Source organism: Pseudophryne corroboree, chromosome 8 (assembly GCF_028390025.1).
Source record: "Pseudophryne corroboree isolate aPseCor3 chromosome 8, aPseCor3.hap2, whole genome shotgun sequence".
Lineage (NCBI taxonomy): Eukaryota > Metazoa > Chordata > Amphibia > Anura > Myobatrachidae > Pseudophryne > Pseudophryne corroboree.
This window is the reverse complement of record NC_086451.1, coordinates 295,765,901-295,784,475: the sequence shown is the minus strand read 5'-3', so window position 1 is coordinate 295,784,475 and position 18,575 is coordinate 295,765,901. Positions and strand designations below refer to the sequence as shown.

The following is an 18,575-nucleotide window of genomic DNA, read 5'->3' as shown; positions in this document are numbered from 1 at the left end:
ATTCAATTCATCTGATTCAGGAAAAACTACGGGTAGTTTTTTCACACCCCACATAATACCCCTTTTTGTGGTACTTGCAGTATCAGAGATGTGCAAAACCTCCTTCATTGCCGTGATCATGTAACGTGTGGCCCTACTGGAAAATACGTTTGTTTCTTCACCGTCGACACTGGAGTCAGTGTCTGTGTCTGGGTCCGTGTCGACCCACTGAGGTAATGGGCATTTAATAGCCCCTGACGGTGTTTGAGACGCCTGGACAGGCACTAACTGAGCTGCCGGCTGTCTCATGTCGTCAACAGTTTTCTGTAACGTGCCGACACTGTCACGTAATTCCTTAATTACGGCCATCCATTCAGGTGTCGACTCCCTAGGGGGTGACATCACCATTATAGGCAATTGCTCCGCCTCCACATCATTTTCCTCCTCATACATGTCGACACACACGTACCGACACCCAGCACACACACAGGGAATGCTGTGATAGAGGACAGGACCCACTTAGCCCTTTGGGGAGACAGAGGGAGAGTTTGCCAGCACACACCAGAGCGCTATATATGTATAGGGACAACCTTACAATAAGTGTCTATCCCTTATAGCTGCTTATATCTGTTATTTTGCCAAATAAGTGCCCCCCTCTCTTTTTTACCCTGTTTCTGTAGTTGCAGGATGCAGGGGAGATTCTGGGAGCCTTCCTACCAGCGGAGCTGTGTGGGAAAAATGGCGCTGTGTGCTGAGGAGATAGGCCCCGCCCCCTTCACGGCGGGCTCTTCTCCCGCTTTTTTCTGGAAAACTGGCAGGGGTTAAATACATCCATATAGCCCAGGAGCTATATGTGATGTATTTTTCGCCAACTAAGGTAAATTCATTGCTTCCCAGGACGCCCCCCCCCCCAGCATCCTGCACCCTCAGTGACCGGAGTGTGAAGTGTGCTGAGAGCAATGGCGCACAGCTGCAGTGCTGTGCGCTACCTTATGAAGACAGGAAAGTCTTCTGCCGCCGATTTATGGACCTCTTCTTGCTTCAGCATCTGTAAGGGGGCCGGCGGCGCGGCTCCGGGACCCATCCATGGCTGGGCCTGTGATCGTCCCTCTGGAGCTAATGTCCAGTAGCCTAAGAAACCCAATCCACTCTGCACGCAGGTGAGTTCGTTTCTCTCCCCTAAGTCCCTCGATGCAGTGAGCCTGTTGCCAGCAGGTCTCACTGAAAATAAAAAACCTATTTAAACTTTTACTCTAAGCAGCTCAGGAGAGCCACCTAGATTGCACCCTTCTCGTTCGGGCACAAAATCTAACTGAGGCTTGGAGGAGGGTCATAGGGGGAGGAGCCAGTGCACACCAGCTAGTCCTAAAGCTTTTACTTTGTGCCCAGTCTCCTGCGGAGCCGCTATTCCCCATGGTCCTTTCGGAGTCCCCAGCATCCACTAGGACGTTAGAGAAACAAGCATTCTGAAGATATATGGATGTGAGAAAATCCCTCTCACTAACAGTTGTGTGGATTCTGGTCACCTATTCCATATGAAACTATTTGACACTAACAAAACTGTTGAGTCTCCTTAGATCCAGAATAGTGTGATTAGTATGTGAAGGTTTCTTGACAAATTAAAGAGTAAAAGCCTTTACCCTTAATATCTACAAAAACAAGAGTAACAGCTTTGGCTTAATCAGTTCTAACCTGTTTCGCAGAACTTCTAGTTCTGCAGTGAACTACAAGGCAGACAAAATAAATATAGACCTGAAAAGAAAGGGTAGGGAAGGTCCTGCTCATGAGAGAGCTACAAAAGGATAGGAATGCCCTGCCTATTATCTACACAATTAATGAAAGGCATGCTTCTGTTAGACATATATTCCAATGTAGACCCCTTAGCACCTTTGAATCTCTATGCAACCTTCCAACTGCTGAACTTAAAAAGACAGGCCTTAGCCCCTTAAAAGAGCTTGGGAGAAGGACCAGAGAAAATTTGGACAATGAAGACTGGCAAATATAACAAACTACAGCTTTTCTAGATCCATGTGTATCAAAATTACTACAAAGACTACAAAGTCCAGCAACCACATTACAGAAAGTTCATTTGGTTACATCACAGTTGTTGGAGAGCCTGCTCTGGAGGCACTGTTTTAAAATTTCTATGCTTTGTTGAATGTTAATCTGTTTTTTGTCCTCTCTCCTAAACCTAGAGATGCCCTTCTCTGCCAGGATGCTCCTCCCAGTGAACGTCCCATTTAGCACAAAATATAAAATAAATGAGTCATATTGTCTTGGCTGCTACTTACCTAGCTGCTGTGGCCTGGTTGCAATCTTCCCCTCCCACTTTACAAACTATTAATAAAATTTGGGCACACCTAGCCAAAAGAATACATCACAAACAGCCTTTATAACGCCTCAAAATCCCTTATCAAAGTCTGAACTTTGGGCTGCATACTTTAGCATTTGTATTCCGCTCTATCTCAGGCCAGGCCAACCTGTGGATCTCCAACTTTTGTGGAATTACACAGCCCAGCATTTCCAAATTGCAAAACTCTGGCAGGGCATACTGAGACTTTTAGGAGGGTATCCAATTAGCTGCGGTCAATTACCGCAGCTAATTGTCTTGCTGGGGGATATTTTATTAGCCCCGATAAGCTGGCGCGAGCCGTGGCTTATCAGGGATATTGTTTCACCTGCCTCAAGCAGGCAAAACCAAATCCCTGGAAACAGCCCCATTTTCATCCGAAAATGGGGCTGTTTCTAGCGAAAACACATCTTTTACTGAACCTGTGTGTTTTCGTTAGAAAATGTATTGTTTTTACAGGCGACCAAATTGGATAGTCTGTAAAAAATAAAATAAAGAAAAGTCAAAGCCTGATGTTTCTTCTCAGGTTATTGAATACCCCCCTCCCCCCCCTCGACTCAAAATAGCTTGACAGCCACTGGTTGGCCACACATGTTCTACTTGACATTGGTAGTTCATTACTTTTGGTACGCCCTTCTCCTCCTCCTTTCCTTCTCTCCCTCAGCAGAGTTCCATACCACCGCTGCTTCTTTCCCCTCTTCTTCTACTTTTTCTTTACTGCTCTACTGACTAAAAAATAAGACTGCCACAAATATTTGTCAATGTCCCTCTGTAATTGGATCTTTAGTTCAGCTTTACAGATGTTAATTGACACTGCTTATTATCTGCATTCCTTTACAGAACTAAATATATAAAATTAAACAGAAAAAAAAAATGCACAAAACTCAAGCCAACATTTACAAGCAGTAATAACAAAGTGCAACACTTAGAGAACGGTAGATTGCATTAATCATATAATAGTGTGACAGTACTAGTAAATTCACTAAGAGGGTATTGAAAATGTACACTATCAATAATTGGAACTGGACATAACATTATATGATGTATTATAGCACGTGGCCACTATATGAAGGTATTTTCTACATTCAATTCTATAGTGTAGAGACTGTACCGTTATCACTGGGCTCTTCAATCTCATCCTCTGATGAATTCAAATGTTGCTTGCCAGGGCCAATAGGGCTGGGATTGCTCCTAGCAACCCAATAACCTGGAGCAGGAACTATTGGGCTACCCGGATTCTGAAAAACAGACATGCAGTTACAGTCCCATTAATGACAGCTACAATATAGTTATGCTTTACTATTATAAAAATGTATAAAACAATGTATTAAATTAACCAAATAATTATGTATTCGTGAAACACATTGTATTCGTCAAATAAACTCAAAGACTGAGCAGATACATACAGACAAACTTGGAAAGGCTGCTTCCTCGCCTTCATCAATCTCATAGTAAGTTATGGTGTCATCCATGCCTCGCTGCTCCTCATCTCTGTCAGGCACAAATCGAAACTGGCACTCTTTATTTACACATGGCATCTGCCTTCTGCTCCGCGTATATGACCTGTATAATTTACAAAGACAATATCACAAATGCAGGGATTGCTATTCAGACTGGATTTGTGTCCGTGAATTCCCTTATCCATATGTAAAAGTCAAAATTCACAAGCAAAAGTCTTAATGTGGAAACTGATGTTGTATGAGTTTAACCTGTTGAGCCCTGATCCTGTGCAGGAAGGTCACAGCTCTATCAGTGGCGTCACTATGGGAGTGCAGACAGCTCCCGGGTGCCACCCTTGGCAATGTCCTGGAAGTACTGACCAGATGTCCACAGACCCAGTGATGCCTCTGAGCTCTAATAAAACTATTTAGAAGTGTCTAGTGCAGTGGTTCCCAAACTCAAATGAAAGGTATCCTAACAGTCCCGGTTTTAATGATATTCATAATTGAGCACAGATTGTTAAATCAAATTCATGGAGGTAATAAAGCCACCAGTGAACAAGCATGGATATCTTAAAAACCTGGACTGTTAGGGTTCCTTAAGGACTGAGTTTGGACACCACTGGTGTAGTATATAATATGCTGTATGCCTATACAAGAAAGTCCAACATAACAAATCTTTTCCCAAATATCACCTCTGTCTCATTAATATGACTTCTTTTTTTCCATTTGTTGTATTTAGATCCACTTTGGTCTCATTTTTTGTATTGTGAATGGTTCTACAAGACAGTCTCTATGGACTCATTTCCCCGCACTGACAATTCCAGATTTGTAAAGAGCCTTTCTGTATTCTTGAAGAACGCTTCCATCCAGCATGTACACAGAGATATTTTTAAACATCTTTCATAATGCCTACCTCTCCCCGCTTCGGAGATTTCATATGGGAACCTCCGAAAATCACAATTGTCCCAGATGTCATCAAGAGGAGGCAGATAATTACCACTGCCTGTGGTCATGCCCTGTTGTTAAATATTTTTAACATTTAATACATAGATATGCAGAACTGAAGCTGACCAACTTTGTCCCATTCACCCCAGAATGTGCAATTTTTGGAATAATTAATCCTGAACAGAGAATGACCTCGGGGAGTAAGAAATTATTACTGGCCATAAGCGCAGCAGGTAGGAAAACAATATTACAAAGCTGGTTAGATAACTCGCCCCCTCAATTGCCATTATTTTTTTATAAGCTATATTTTCTATTTAAATGGACTAGATGGAAGTGCTTTTACATAAAGAAAAGGAAGTGGAGCTTTTTTTATTTACTCTGTGAATCATACATAGACACACGTCGACTCACAACTAGAAACCAAATATATTATAGTCTTAAGGACACTACCTGGTATCTTAGCAGAATGGTGTTACAAGAGCCACCGATTGCCTTGACATAAGGGGAAGGAGAGGGGTTCTTATTTTCTACACATCCACCTCCACCAGGATTTTAGACTCACAGCCTTATTCTTAAAAGTTTGAACATATACTTTTGAGATTCTGTTGTTGAAAGCTATTGACTTTTATGGTATATAACAAAATACGATCAGACTTGAGATGTATTATTTGTTTTTTTATGTTTACTACATGTTATATAACTGTATCTGTTTCACCCTTCAGCCTCAAGGGTTTTGATTAACACATGACATCTGCATTGTTACCCCCTTTGTAACCAGGTCTGTCAAAATTACATTGTAACCAATGTTGTTTATTTGTAGCAATTTCATGTTGCCTCAATAAAAATAAAAAAAATAAAAAAATTAAGTAAATGTAAAAACTATATTTAAATTCAAATATTAGTCTTGTGCTATTTACACCAATAGGCTTACCTAGTTCTATAGGAATAGTTTTCAAAATTCTGGTAACACCTCTTTCCAGGACTATTGTAAAAGGATATTTCTGGACTCATAATTGCATGTCTGTTAATGTAGCGAGGTGAAGACCTTTGATAAAGTAAACATAGGAGTTACACCATTGCAATATTACATTAATGTCAACAACGTATAACACAATCAATAGACTGATATTTAAATGGAAATTTTACCAAAAACAAAATGTATGTTTTTTTGCCACACTGTACAAGTATTGAACCTTTAAGAGATATTGCAAGGGGGTTGGGTATAAAATTTCAGCAGTCTGGACCCTGATTGTCAGAATATCGACAGCTGCATCCAGATGGTCAGAATCCCAACTGAATGCAGTATTTTAACCAGCAGCCCAACTCTAACCCCCCAGCCACCCTTCCCCCTCAAACCCTAACCACTCCCTCCTCTGAAGCCTAACCCCGTACTTACCTTCATAATCCGTCGGGATTACATTGTCTGTTTTCTGTCAGAATCCTGACTGCATCCCTTGCAAGTGGGAAAGACAGGGCCAGCTTTACCATTAGGTAGTTGCCTAGGGTGCCAGGATCTGGGGGATGTAGAGGGGCAGTCCTGAGTCTGCTTACTGTATCACAAAATGAAGGATATCTCTGAAAGATTTATCCTTGTTAAACTTAATGCAGACGGTGGCTGTTGAACTTCTTCTAAGATGCTACCCCCACACTTTCCCCTGAGGGGCTGGAAAGTGGATAATGATGTGTGTGGTCTGTGAGGGTGCCAGCATGCAGACATTTTGCCTACGGTGTCGAGAAACCTTGCACCAGACCAGGGATAAAGTAAATAAAAAAAATTTTTTTTTCAAATGTTGATATGGTTGTGTGGGTGCTACGGCACTACCCACTAATATCTTACCTAAAAAAAAAAAAAGTAGCGTAAAAGCTTTCTACACCATGCAATTAAAATATGCATGAGAAAACATAAAGGGCTATTTACAGATAAGGATATTTCCAGTCTGTATAGCCCAATTAACATTTAAAGATGAAAACACTGTCTCCACAGGTAATGTGTATAGGAACAAATACACTCTCCCTACTGCAACCACAGATGTATACATGTTGTTGCACGCAGGAGGATGCCACTGACCTAGTGGAACGTGCTGACACCCAGTTTGGTGCCAATCGCCCCGCACTAAAATAAGCTTGGATGCTGACAAGAGGATCCAACACGCAATTAGTCTGCTGTGTAGCCAGCTAACCATAATTTTGTGCGCCATAATGAACAAGCAGAGAATGTGTGCAGCGGATGGAAGAATCCTTGACCAAGTAAATCTGCAGAGCCAAACTATGTTTAACAGAGCCAGATCATACCAGTCCTGGGGAGTCATCAGAGCAAAAGAAACTGGAAAGACAATTTCCTGATTTAAATGGAAAGCTGAAACAACCTTCGGCTGGAGCACATACGCTAAACTGCCCTAACATCATGGAGCACGGGAAAAGGTGGCCTTCAAAACAAAGCCCCAAATTAGGAAACACCATGAGCTGAGGCAATGGTCATACGGAAGACCAGATTCCAAGCAATGAACTGAAGGTTCGCAGAATACAAAAGACTCAAATGAAGACTGCTTGAGAGATGAGAGGACCAGATTAAGATTCTACAAGGCTACCAGAGAAAAAGGTTGGAACCTCTGAAAGAAGGGCTAGATGCCGCTGGAAATAATAGACCGGTCCGACACATGTACTTTTAAAGAACAAAGCTTTAAACTGGCCTCCAGACCCCTTTGAAGGTCAAGAAATGAGAGGCGAAACTTGGAGGACAGAACCCTCCTCCGTGCACACCATAAGTAGTAGACCTTCCATACCCTGGAGGGAATGGAGTTACGAAACTTGGTTCCAGGCCCGCAGATTAGTACGGACCACCGAGAGAGAAAAACCTTTAGCCTTTAAAAAGGTTGGTCTCAAAAGTCAGGCAGTTAAAGCCAAATGAGAAAGGTCCTTGTGCAGAAATGGACCCTATAGCGGCAGATCTGGCCATAGTGGAAGACGCCACCCAGGGCCTACCAACACGTTTGAGAACATCAGCATACCAAGACCTGGGCGGATAATCTGGAGCCACTAGGATTACAGTAACATGTTGATCCACTTCAGTACCTTACGCAGAATTGGGATCGGAGGAAAGACATAAGCTAGATGAAAATCTCCCAGAACAGTGAAAGCATCCACCTCGAAACCCATCGGGATCCTAGATCTAGCACAAAACCATGTAACAATGACGTTGTGCCAAGAGGCAATGAGGACCACCTCCATAAAGGGCCCATTTCTGAACCAACAGTTGGAAAACCTCTGGATGGAGTGTCCACTCCCCTGGGGTAAACGTGATTCTGCTAAGAAATTACGCTTACCAAATTTTACACTCCTGGTATGAATACTGCCCAGAAATGAATTTGGGCTGCCTATGCCATTGCTCCCATGCTTTTGGTGCCGCACTGTTGATTTACATCTGAATGACCTCAAAAGGTGGAGACCATTAAGCCCAATAATTGCATGCACAGCAAGCTAGACTGATGAGGCACTGCCAGTTCAATGATTACCAAGTCATGGAGGGTCTGGAATGTGGACTCTGGCTGCAACACTTGCTGTAGACAGTTGTCGAAAACCATCCCCAGGAACAGCAGGCATCCGGTGAGAGGTTTCGAAATTTAGGATCCGGCCATGATCCTGAAGTATTTGTATCATGCAGACCAGGTGCACCTGCAACTGGGAAGCTGAATCTACCATCATTAGCAGATCGTCTAAGAAGGTATGACTGCAATACCCTCTTTGCACATCAGATTCGCCATCACCACCATAATCTTTGTGAGAACATGAGTCCGTGGCCACATTGAATGGCAGGGCCTGGAAGGGATAGTGAGCCAAGAAGACTGTGAACCAAATAGAGAGCGATGACCTGCCCAAATAGGAACATGAAGCTACATGTGGTACCCTGACGTCCAATGAGGCCAAAAGGTCATTGGCTTCCATGCCATGGATCCCCAATCAAACAGATTTCACACAAAGGCTGGTGTTTAAGGCAAGAAGATTCAAATTGGCAAGAAAGAGCTTTTTGGCTTCTGAACAAGGAATAGGGTGAAGTAAAATCCTAGTTGCCGTTCTAGCACTGGAACCAGAGCAATAACACCTTGTGAAAGTGGATAATTTATAGCCTGATCTAAGGCCACCATCTTCTGCACATCCCAAGGATTTGTAGTGACAAAATAAAAAAGCAGTCGTGGAGAAACCCTGGAGGTCGAAGGATTAAATCCCTGGAAATAGTGCCCAGTACCCAGGGGCCTGATGACGACTCCACCAACCGGTCTCTGAACAGGAGCAGGCGCCCGCCTACCTGCAACCATACTGGGTGGGTAAAGACACTGTCAGGCGCCAGGCTTCTCAGAGTCTTGGCTACCGAGCATCTGTTGCCACGGAAAATCTGTCCTCTGGCACAGAATTTCTGCAGGGGAAAAACCAGCCTATGGCAGATTGTCCTCTAGTGGGTGCACCCCCCTGAAAAGGACAGGCAAGTATTTAAAAAAAATCTGTAGCTTGGGAATTATATTATTCAATTCAGAACCAAAGAGAATGCTCCCACTGAAGTGAAGAGATTTTAAAGAATGCTTGCAGATGTGTCCTCAAACATCTAGCATCAATACGCCATGCAGCACACGATGCCTGGCACGAGTGAGCTGCCAGATCCCATGCAACTCTGCTAACATCAGGCGTCATTTCCTGTAAATGCGTCTTAGTCACAACACGATTAGGACACACAAGGAGACTATGCTGATTAATTTGATATATGACACTTGCATATTGTGCATGAGTCTGTATACTGAGCAGAACAGAACTGCTATTGAAAAAAAACTGCTACATTGTAGCACTTTGTATACAGACTCGGTCACACACAGATATACTGTACAAGTGTCAAATCAAATTAATCAACACAGTCTCCTTGTGCGTCTTATTTTCATTGCTTGCGACTAAGAATAATTTTGTGGAAAAAAAGAAGCAAAAAAGATGTCCGATACTATAAGAGAGTCTTGAGCCCTGGCTTGTCAAGAAGGGCTGTTTGGTGTGACTACAGCAAATATGTAGGAGGACATATCTACGCATTTAGAATCCGTTTACAAGGTGTGGACCCAATAGGCCATCCTAGCCTCTTTGATTGTAGTGATGCCTCGTGAGTACAGTCTTGCACAGCCTCACAAACATAATCCGCAGCACTATAGGAGTAGTCCCTAAATGGATACCCTTGAAGCCCCACTACATCTCTTCGGCCCAAGTCTCCATAGCCTGGGCAACCCATGCAGCGGCCAGTAAACGGTGGGTAATGACAAGTCATAAAGAATGACTTAAGGCAACCCTCACATTTCCTCCCTAATGGATCCTTAAAAGGATGCAGAGCCTTGAATTGAAATGGTCATGTTGTCGGCTAAGCGCGCCACCGGGACATCCACCTTGGGAGACTGTTCCCACTTAGATCTTTGAGCTGCTAGAGGCGGATATAGGGAGGAAAGCGTACGAGGGACAGAAAACTAACTCCCAATTTCCAAGGATCCTCATGAGGGCAGATATATCTGGAGGAAAAGTAACTGCTTTCTTATGCCGACGATTAAATTATCAAACCAACTCCGCCCGGGAATCCAACTCCAAGGAGTCAAGGGACTGCTGAACTGTAGAAAATAGATCCTCGACCTGAGGGGGAACCCAGGTCCTCACTGTCCGAGAGAACTACCTCATTCTGAAGGGAGAAGGTAGGGAGAACTACCTCATTCTGAAGCCTCACTCTTCTTTCACCGAATCTGAAGCCGCCAACAGACCTATGGAAGAAGGAAGACGTTTACGGGTCTCACGCAATCAGAGGTCTTAAAAAAACAAAACAAAAACAAACACAAAAAGCTCCAGGAAAGAAGACCCCTACTCAAAAACTAAAGCTGTACGCTCCATGGTCCGAGACCAAAGTGGATCAGACACCAGCTGATAAACCAACTCCCTAGATGAAAAGGAAATGAGACCCAGTGCTGAGGGGACAGACGCAGCAGCGGCCTTAACCTATCTGCCCACAGAAGCACAATTATCTGCACCAAAGCCCACACCTGCTCTACCATAGCAGATGCAATGCTCCCCACGCAAGCGGGTCACCAGGCCCCATCTGACCATCTGCCTGTCGACATGGAAATTTCACCTGAGAGTGAGTACATGGAAACAATATGCCATAGTGCTTAGTCTTACTGGCCCTTGCCTTATCCACCATAAACCCACTATGCCCCGAAGTCAGTTGTGAGTCAGAAAAAAAAAAAAAATGAATAAAGAATGTCACTGAAAACAAAGGGAAAATCCCCATGTACTTAGCCTTCCAGATGTAGAGGAGAGGCGCTGTAGGTGACCTCAGAGTCAGTGCTGCTTCCAGGAAAAGCAGCCCACATAGGAAAAGGTGTCTTCAGATCTGCTGCGCAGCAGAAAACAGGAGCTGGCCGGCACCGACACGTACTTCTGCAGAGGGGAGTCCAGCTGAGTCCAAGCTCACCCCTAGTGAACCAGTGTACTTCCTCATTGTACCAGGGAAAACACTGGATCAGCTAGCAGATCAGGGCTGCCTGAAGAGTGCGCACTCTCTGCTACAATTATAAACCTGGTAACAGTCTCCCCTTTTAAAAGCCATAAGTCAGTCGGCAGGTGAGCTCTAAACCAGTTAGCATACCTTAAGTTTAATTATGATAGCAGTCACCAGGTTTACAGTTTACAATACAGTGATAGAGTAGGACTTGCAGAAAAATGGGGTCCCTTGACTAGGGCTGCAAGCTTAAATGCATTAATCATGATCATGAACCAAAACCCCATTATTTATTTATTATGGCGAGCGAGTTTATTATAGTGAGTGCTGGGCTCTGTGATGTATAACACACAAACTCCTAACACATACAAGGTACCACCTCTTATGAATCCTGCGTTTGCCCGATACCAATCTTCAAATCTCAATAAATGGCTCCATTTAAGGTGCCTTGTTCTTTGCAACTTAACCATGCGAGCACACTAATCCTAAGTAAACTATAAAGATACAAAACTGAGGGAAAAGTATGCAGTCTGTGTAAAAAGACAAAAAGGGGATTTATGCTCTAACCTGGTTAAATGCCTTTCTTCAACTCCATAGGGGGCACAGGGGAACAACGGGTATTTGCTTGGATGAGGAAAGAGTCCGGGCCCAAAACAGTTACAGACTTTTTCTCACAGCAGCACTGCCATCCCTCTCTACTATACCCCGCCCTCAGCCCCGGCTTGTCAGTTAGGATAACAAGCCCAAGGCAGGAGAAAGGAAATGGAGAAGGAAGACCAGCACACAGTGTGTGTGTTTGGAACAGATACAAAGGAACAAGACCTCGCAAGCCAGGTGCGTCAGGGTGAGTGCCCTGTGCTCCCTATGGAGTAGAAGAAACATTTTTACTAGAAGAGCATAAATCCTCCACTAGGGGGCACCGGGGAATAACAGGATGTTTCAAAGCTGTCCCCTCATGGACGGGGACGCTCCTGAGCTGCAGTGAGAACCTGTCTGGAGGCAGCACCTGAAGACGCAAAGGAGTCAAACACATAGAATCGAAGGAAAGCCTGGGCCACCGGCGGAACAAACGGTGGCTGTATATGCAAGATGCCCTAAAAGTTCTTCCCAGTAAGGGCGGTAAAAAAGTTTGGAATTCTCTGCCAGAGAAGGTTGTAATAGCTGACTCAATTGATAAGTTTAAGAAAAGTTTAGATAATTTTTTAGAAGAAAAAGTAATCCAAGGAAACCTTTAATAAATAATGCGATATAACATATGTTGATAGACAAATTGTCTTTTTTCAACCTCAAAAACACTATGTTACTAGCCAAAATGACTGGGGACTGAAACCCCTGGTTGAACACCATGCAAAATATGTCCCAGGGGATCTGCAGAAACCTTTTCAATGCTTTCTGGTTGAGGATAGGTCGAAATGAACAGTCCAGCTTATGAATATGAAAAAGGTTCGCTTAGAAACCCGTACCACTTTAAGATGGGGGGGAGCTGGGATGATGACCACGGAAGCCAGAAGAGTGTGGACCACCTGAGAGCCTTTGCTTTTCCTGGATCTACAGGAAATCCGGTGAAAAATAACCAAATCTGATGTCTTTAAAAAGTCAGTGTGGGCAGCGTGGCCTGACTGGAGAAGCAGAAAGACGCAGGGAGACTGAGCTCCTGCTCCCATATGTGCTTACAGCTATAAAAACTGTGTCTTTCTGATCCCCGTGTCCACCGTCTAAAGTCCCTGTGTGCCTTGTTACCCTAGTGTGCAGCTACGGAGCCGGGGGTCCGATATCTTGGCCTCTGCGGGTTGTGTCCTGCACTAGCCCTGAAGCCGCAACCTCAATTTCAGCAGCTTCCCCGCCGAGGGGCTCCGTGAGACCGGGCGGCCCATTTACAGCATCCTCACAGCCTATCCTACCTCCTTTGGAGTCCCCCCTGCGCTGCTGCAGACGACCCGTTGGCGATGTAACAGGGTCTCGAGAGCTGGGACCGGGAGAAGACACGGGGCTGCGCTTCCAGCGGGGAGCAGTCTAGCCTGAGCCGCACGCCATCCAGAGCCGGACGTCCTGTCACGGACAGCAGGGAGCCGCCCGCGATTGCTGGCTCTCACTCCACGGAAGCTGCCTAGTGTTCACCCTGTTTAAACCTGCCGGGGGATACATCATCAGAGCCGCACTGAAGCTGCCCATTATAGCCAACCTTCCTGCTGCTCAGCTGTGCGGCTCCTTTCAGCAGGCGGTGGCCATCTTACCTCCCCGGCGCTTTGGCCCTACTCATAGGGGGGGCGCTCGCTGAGGCCGGTGCACTGACTTCCTGGTCTCCTGTTCAGTGTGCCTGACGCAGAGTCTCGCTGTATCACTACAAGAGATTTCTGCTGCAGTCACCTAGCTGGCGGCTGCTGTGTCGGCACTCACAGATCGTCTGCTGCCCCCCTGAGTGGTGCCCCTGCATGCTCTGGACCCCGAGCTGCTAATAAGCTGCCCTTAGAACTCGTGAGTAACCTCTTGGGACCCCATTGCCCCACTCCCGAAGCTCCAGACCCTATTACCTGCAGCCCATAAGTCGTGACCTAGCCCCACTGGTGAAGCCGCGGCCTTGAGTCTCAGGCGGGACCAGATGGTGGCGCACATCTGGCGCAGTGGTCGGCGCACTGACTCATTTGGCTCTGGGGGCGATTTACCTCATCAGGGGACCTCCTTGAACCCTCCAGACTGGACACTGACACCTACGGGGCACTCTCACATTGCCAGCTCCGCTCTCCATGCCCTGCTGGAGAGGGAGATCACTCAGCTCTACAACTCAGTGCCGGAACGGTTCTCTGCTCTTTGCTCCGGATGGTCAGATGCTGCTTCACTGATCTCTGAAGTAACAACTCCCACCCCTTCACGGTATGGTGACTGAGCTTTGACCTATAATGACCTAGCCAGGCCACGCTGAGGGGAACATGTGATGTATCGCCTGCATGTCGATCTTCAGCTCAAAGATAGTTCCTTCTGACTACGCTTAAGACCGTGCCTCATGCCGAGACAACGTCCCTCCAAGAAACTGACAAATACTCCAGCCAACACCTCCTGAGCCGCAGCCTTTCGTACACTATTTGGACCACTAATGTCCGATTCTACCTCGCCAACCCCCTCTTTACCCTCCAGTGTCATGGAAGACAACGCGGCTGCAGGGTCCCCTGCTCTCATTTCAACGTCCAAACCTACAGTGGTATCCTCAGATTTATCTGCCACTCTCTCCAAATTGCGGTCTCTCCCTACCCGCCAAGATCTGCAGCAGGGCCTCCAGTCCATGAAACAACGGATACAGGATTCCATTCAAGCTCGTATCTCTTCCATTCAGTCTGAGGTCACCCAAGTCGCAGAGTGGTAACATTGGAAGACTGTTCCGAGAGGATGGATTCTAAGGTATCTGATCTCCATGGTCTCATCTCTCGCCAATCACGCTCTCTGATAACCATGGGCCGCAGGCTCGAAGATTTTGAAAACAGGGGGCGAAGGAATAATTTGCGGGTACGGGGACTGCCTGAAGACGTCGCTCCCCAAAACGTTGAACCTGCTCTGACCAAAATATTCAATGAACTCTTGGGTGCAGACTCCGACTACCAGATAGTGTTTGACAGGGCACACCGGGCCTTGCGTCCTAGAGGGGCTCCAACGGAAAGACTGCGCAACGTTATCTGCAGACTACACTATTTTCAGGAAAAGGAGGAGATTCTTAAAGCAGCCAGACGTGCTCCGGACATTGCTTTTGATGGTCATAGGATACAAATTTTTCCGGATCTCTCATGGTCTACCCTGCAACAGAGACGCCTTCTCCGCCCCCTCACAGACTAACTCAAAAAACGCGACATAAAATTTCGCTGGGGATTCCCCTTGTGCATTCAAGCGACCTACAAAAAGGGGTCCTTCTGGTCTTACAGGAATTTGAAGGCGTTAAGGACTTTTGTTCAACTTTAGGCATCCCTGCCCCAATTATTCCAAATTGGCTGGACCCGTTTGAACTTTCAATGTCACCTCCACTTCGTACGGAACAGTGGCAGACAGTTCGCAACACTAGGAGGCGACAAAGGGCTGACGCATCCGAGGTGTCTGAGGCTGTCACGGCTGCCACAACTGGCGCTGATAACATGGGATGACAATTACGGGCTGGAACTTTCAGCCCTTTACTTGATTTCGTAGTCTTGTTAATCCAGTTTTCGGTTTCCTTCGAGCTGCTCTATTTGCTGAATACTTTTATTTTATATTTCAATGCTATGTAATGGTGGTGCATCCCAGTTCCCCTATGACCCCCCTTGCTCTGCTGTATACTTGTAGATCATGGGCCATATATGGTTTCCCATGACTAATGATGCAGAGTATTGCTGTTCTACTAACAGTCATTTTTTTTTGTTTTTCATTGTCTGTGTCTGTTCCCCCTACTTTCCCTCTTGTGTTTTCCTTTTTTTCTTCTTCTTCTTCACCTCCCTTCCCCCCCTCCCCCAATTGCATGATTTCCAACTAATAGATGCCTGGCGACTGCTCCACCCCAATGACAGAGACTACACGTTTTACTCTTATCCGCATAATTGCTATACCCGTATAGATTATCTGTGTGTGGACCACAATTCTCTAGATTTTCTTGTGGATGCCACAACAGGACAAATAGTTGGCTCTGACCATGCTCCTATCTTACCCTATCTTTACGCCACCCTCCCCCGCGTCAGTGGCGATGGCGCTTTAATGCGCAATTTCTCCGAGACACAGACTGTCGGGCCCAAATAGAAAACACTATTGAGGAATACATTAATCTTAATCTGACTGACGAGGTTTCCCCAGTGACGGTGTGGGAAGCCCATAAATGCGTGGTTAGGGGTAAATGCGTGGTTAGGGGTAAATGCATCCAACTGGGTTCCCACTTCAAAAAACAAAAAACTGAAAGCCGTGATGCCCTACTTGCTAAAATTAAAAGACTAGAACTCACCCATAAATCTACACTTACTTCTGATGTGTTAGCGGAGCTACAAGAGGCACGGTCATCCCTAAATAGTTTACTGAACGAGGGCACCCGCAGAGCGTTTCGCTGCTGTCGACATACATTTCATAGGTGGGGTAATAAACCTGGGAAGATAGTTGCCCATGTCCTACGAGCTCAAAGATTACTAACTTATATTAAGGAGATTAAGGATTCATCTGGTGTGCCTCATGCCTCTGATACTAGGATGGCTGAGATCTTTCATACATATTATACTGATCTCTATAATTTGACATTGCAGCGCTCCCATTGTGAGCAGTCAGTACATGAGAAGGCAGTAGAGGACTTCCTGGAAGAAATTAAATTCCCATCACTGTCCGCAGATGTGACATTAGCACTTGAAGACCCCTTTACAGATAGTGAACTCGTGACCGCCCTGAAGTCCTCCCCATCTGGTAAAAGTCCGGGCCCCGATGGCTTTCCCATAACTTATTACAAAATGTTCCAAGATAAACTTCTCCCTCTTTTGCTCCGTGCTTGCAACTCAGTCTCTCCACAGACCCGCTTCTCTAATCAGTCTTTGGGAGCACACATCACAGTCATACCTAAGGATACCAAGGATCCATCATTGCCATCCAGTTACAGGCCAATCTCCCTCCTTAATTTAGATGTTAAATTATATGCCAAACTCATAGCGAACCGCTTGAGTTTATTACTGCCAGAGGTGATCCACTCTGACCAGGTTGGTTTTGTTCGCGGTAGGGAAGCAAGGGACAACACCATACGGGTGATTGACCTGATAGCTCATGCAAGGTCAGTTAAGGCTCCTATGATGCTTCTTTCCATAGACGCTGAGAAAGCCTTTGACCGCATAGACTGGGTCTTTATGGAAGTGACGCTGTGGCGCCTGGGCCTAGGTGAGGTGTTCTTGCAAAAAATTCTTGCGCTATATCGGGCTCCTTCGGCACAGGTGAGGGTAAACGGACTGCTCTCTGACCCAAAAACCATTTCTAATGGGACCAGGCAAGGATGCCCATTGTGACCATTAATATTTGTTATCTGCATGGAGGCGCTAGCTAGAGCCATTAGCCAGAACTCTAATATCACAGGATTGAAAGGTGAAAATTAACATAGAATTGCACTGTTTGCAGATGACCTCCTGGCGGTCGTTACAAACCCTGCTATATCATTACCTAATCTTCTGAAAGAATTTTCACGTTTTGGGGCATTATCTAATTTCAAGATTAATTATACTAAATCAACGGCTCTTAATGTCTCCCTCTCTACTGACTTAGTCTCATCCCTGGGGGCTGTGTTTCCCTTCACCTGGTACCCCACTCATATTAAATACTTAGGCATTTTAATCCCCTCCTCTCTATCTACTACAGTCACTTTAAATCATCTCCCTTTATTGCGTAAGTTGCGTGGGGAAATGATGCAGTGGCTTACGCAGAAATTTTCCTGGTTAGGCCGTATGAGTATTGTGAAAATTAATATACTGCCAAGGTTACTATATCTTTTCCAGACTATCCCCTAGAAACTCCCCTACCAGTTTCTGATAAACACACATAAGGCAATTAGCCGATTTGTTTGGGGTGGCAGGAAACCCAGGTTCAAACATTGCTATTTATTTTATGGGAGAGCCCACGGGGGCCAACAGTTACCCATGATATCGACATATTATCAGGCCACGATTTTGCATAGGATCCTAGACTGGTCAAGACATGGTGCCAGCTCTAAGCAATTAGTTGACTTGGAAAGCTGGTCCTCGGGTCTACATTTGCAGGCAGTACCCTGGTTTAGGACCATTGGCCGCTCCTCGCATTTGATGGTTGGACCCACTTTGGCTCTCTGGAGAGTGCTACGTAATACTCTGGGTCTTTCTTCGTCAAATTCCCTGCTTCTTCCATTTCTTAACAACCCATTGTTTGTGCCGGGTACTGGGGGAGGTGTGGCTGCCAGATGGAGGTTTGGCGGGCTTGACTAGGATAGAATAGAATTTTATAGAACTATGGAAGATATTTTTCATTCAGTAATGGAAAAACACCCTGATTATATCGCTAAGTGGTCCTCTTGGTTGGACTTTAAATCTACCTCCACCTACAAAGACCAGATCCCACTAGACTCACCATAATACTGATTACCTCTGTAGACCACTTCACTGAATAGACATCGCACTTGCAATTAGATGCGATTGGTTAGCTCACTCATTCCCCCTCCTGACTCTATCCTTTCCCACCCTTTACCCTTTGTTTTGTCTTTTCTTCTTGTTAATATAAGTTGTGGTTTCATTGTATTTTGTTGTACTACTTTCTCTATTGTCTATGCAACTGAACAGATTATTGATGATCTTTTGATCTATAATGAAAAAAATTGTTATTTCCTTGAAGGATCAATCATATATAATTTTTC

General features: G+C 45.3%; 1 protein-coding gene across 3 annotated transcripts in view; it reads right to left on the bottom strand.

Annotated features, from left to right (window-relative positions):
• LOC134948996 (putative bifunctional UDP-N-acetylglucosamine transferase and deubiquitinase ALG13) overlaps positions 1–18,575 on the bottom strand; it is a 479,197-nt gene that overhangs the window by 241,522 nt on the left and 219,100 nt on the right. For all 3 annotated transcript variants that reach the window (XM_063937323.1, XM_063937325.1, XM_063937324.1), the window contains exons 16-18: positions 5,648–5,761; positions 3,736–3,892; positions 3,441–3,567 (exon numbers count right to left, since the gene is read on the bottom strand). In XM_063937323.1, the coding sequence (XP_063793393.1) occupies positions 3,441–3,567; positions 3,736–3,892; positions 5,648–5,761 (398 nt within the window). The remainder of the gene's footprint in view (positions 1–3,440; positions 3,568–3,735; positions 3,893–5,647; positions 5,762–18,575) is intronic.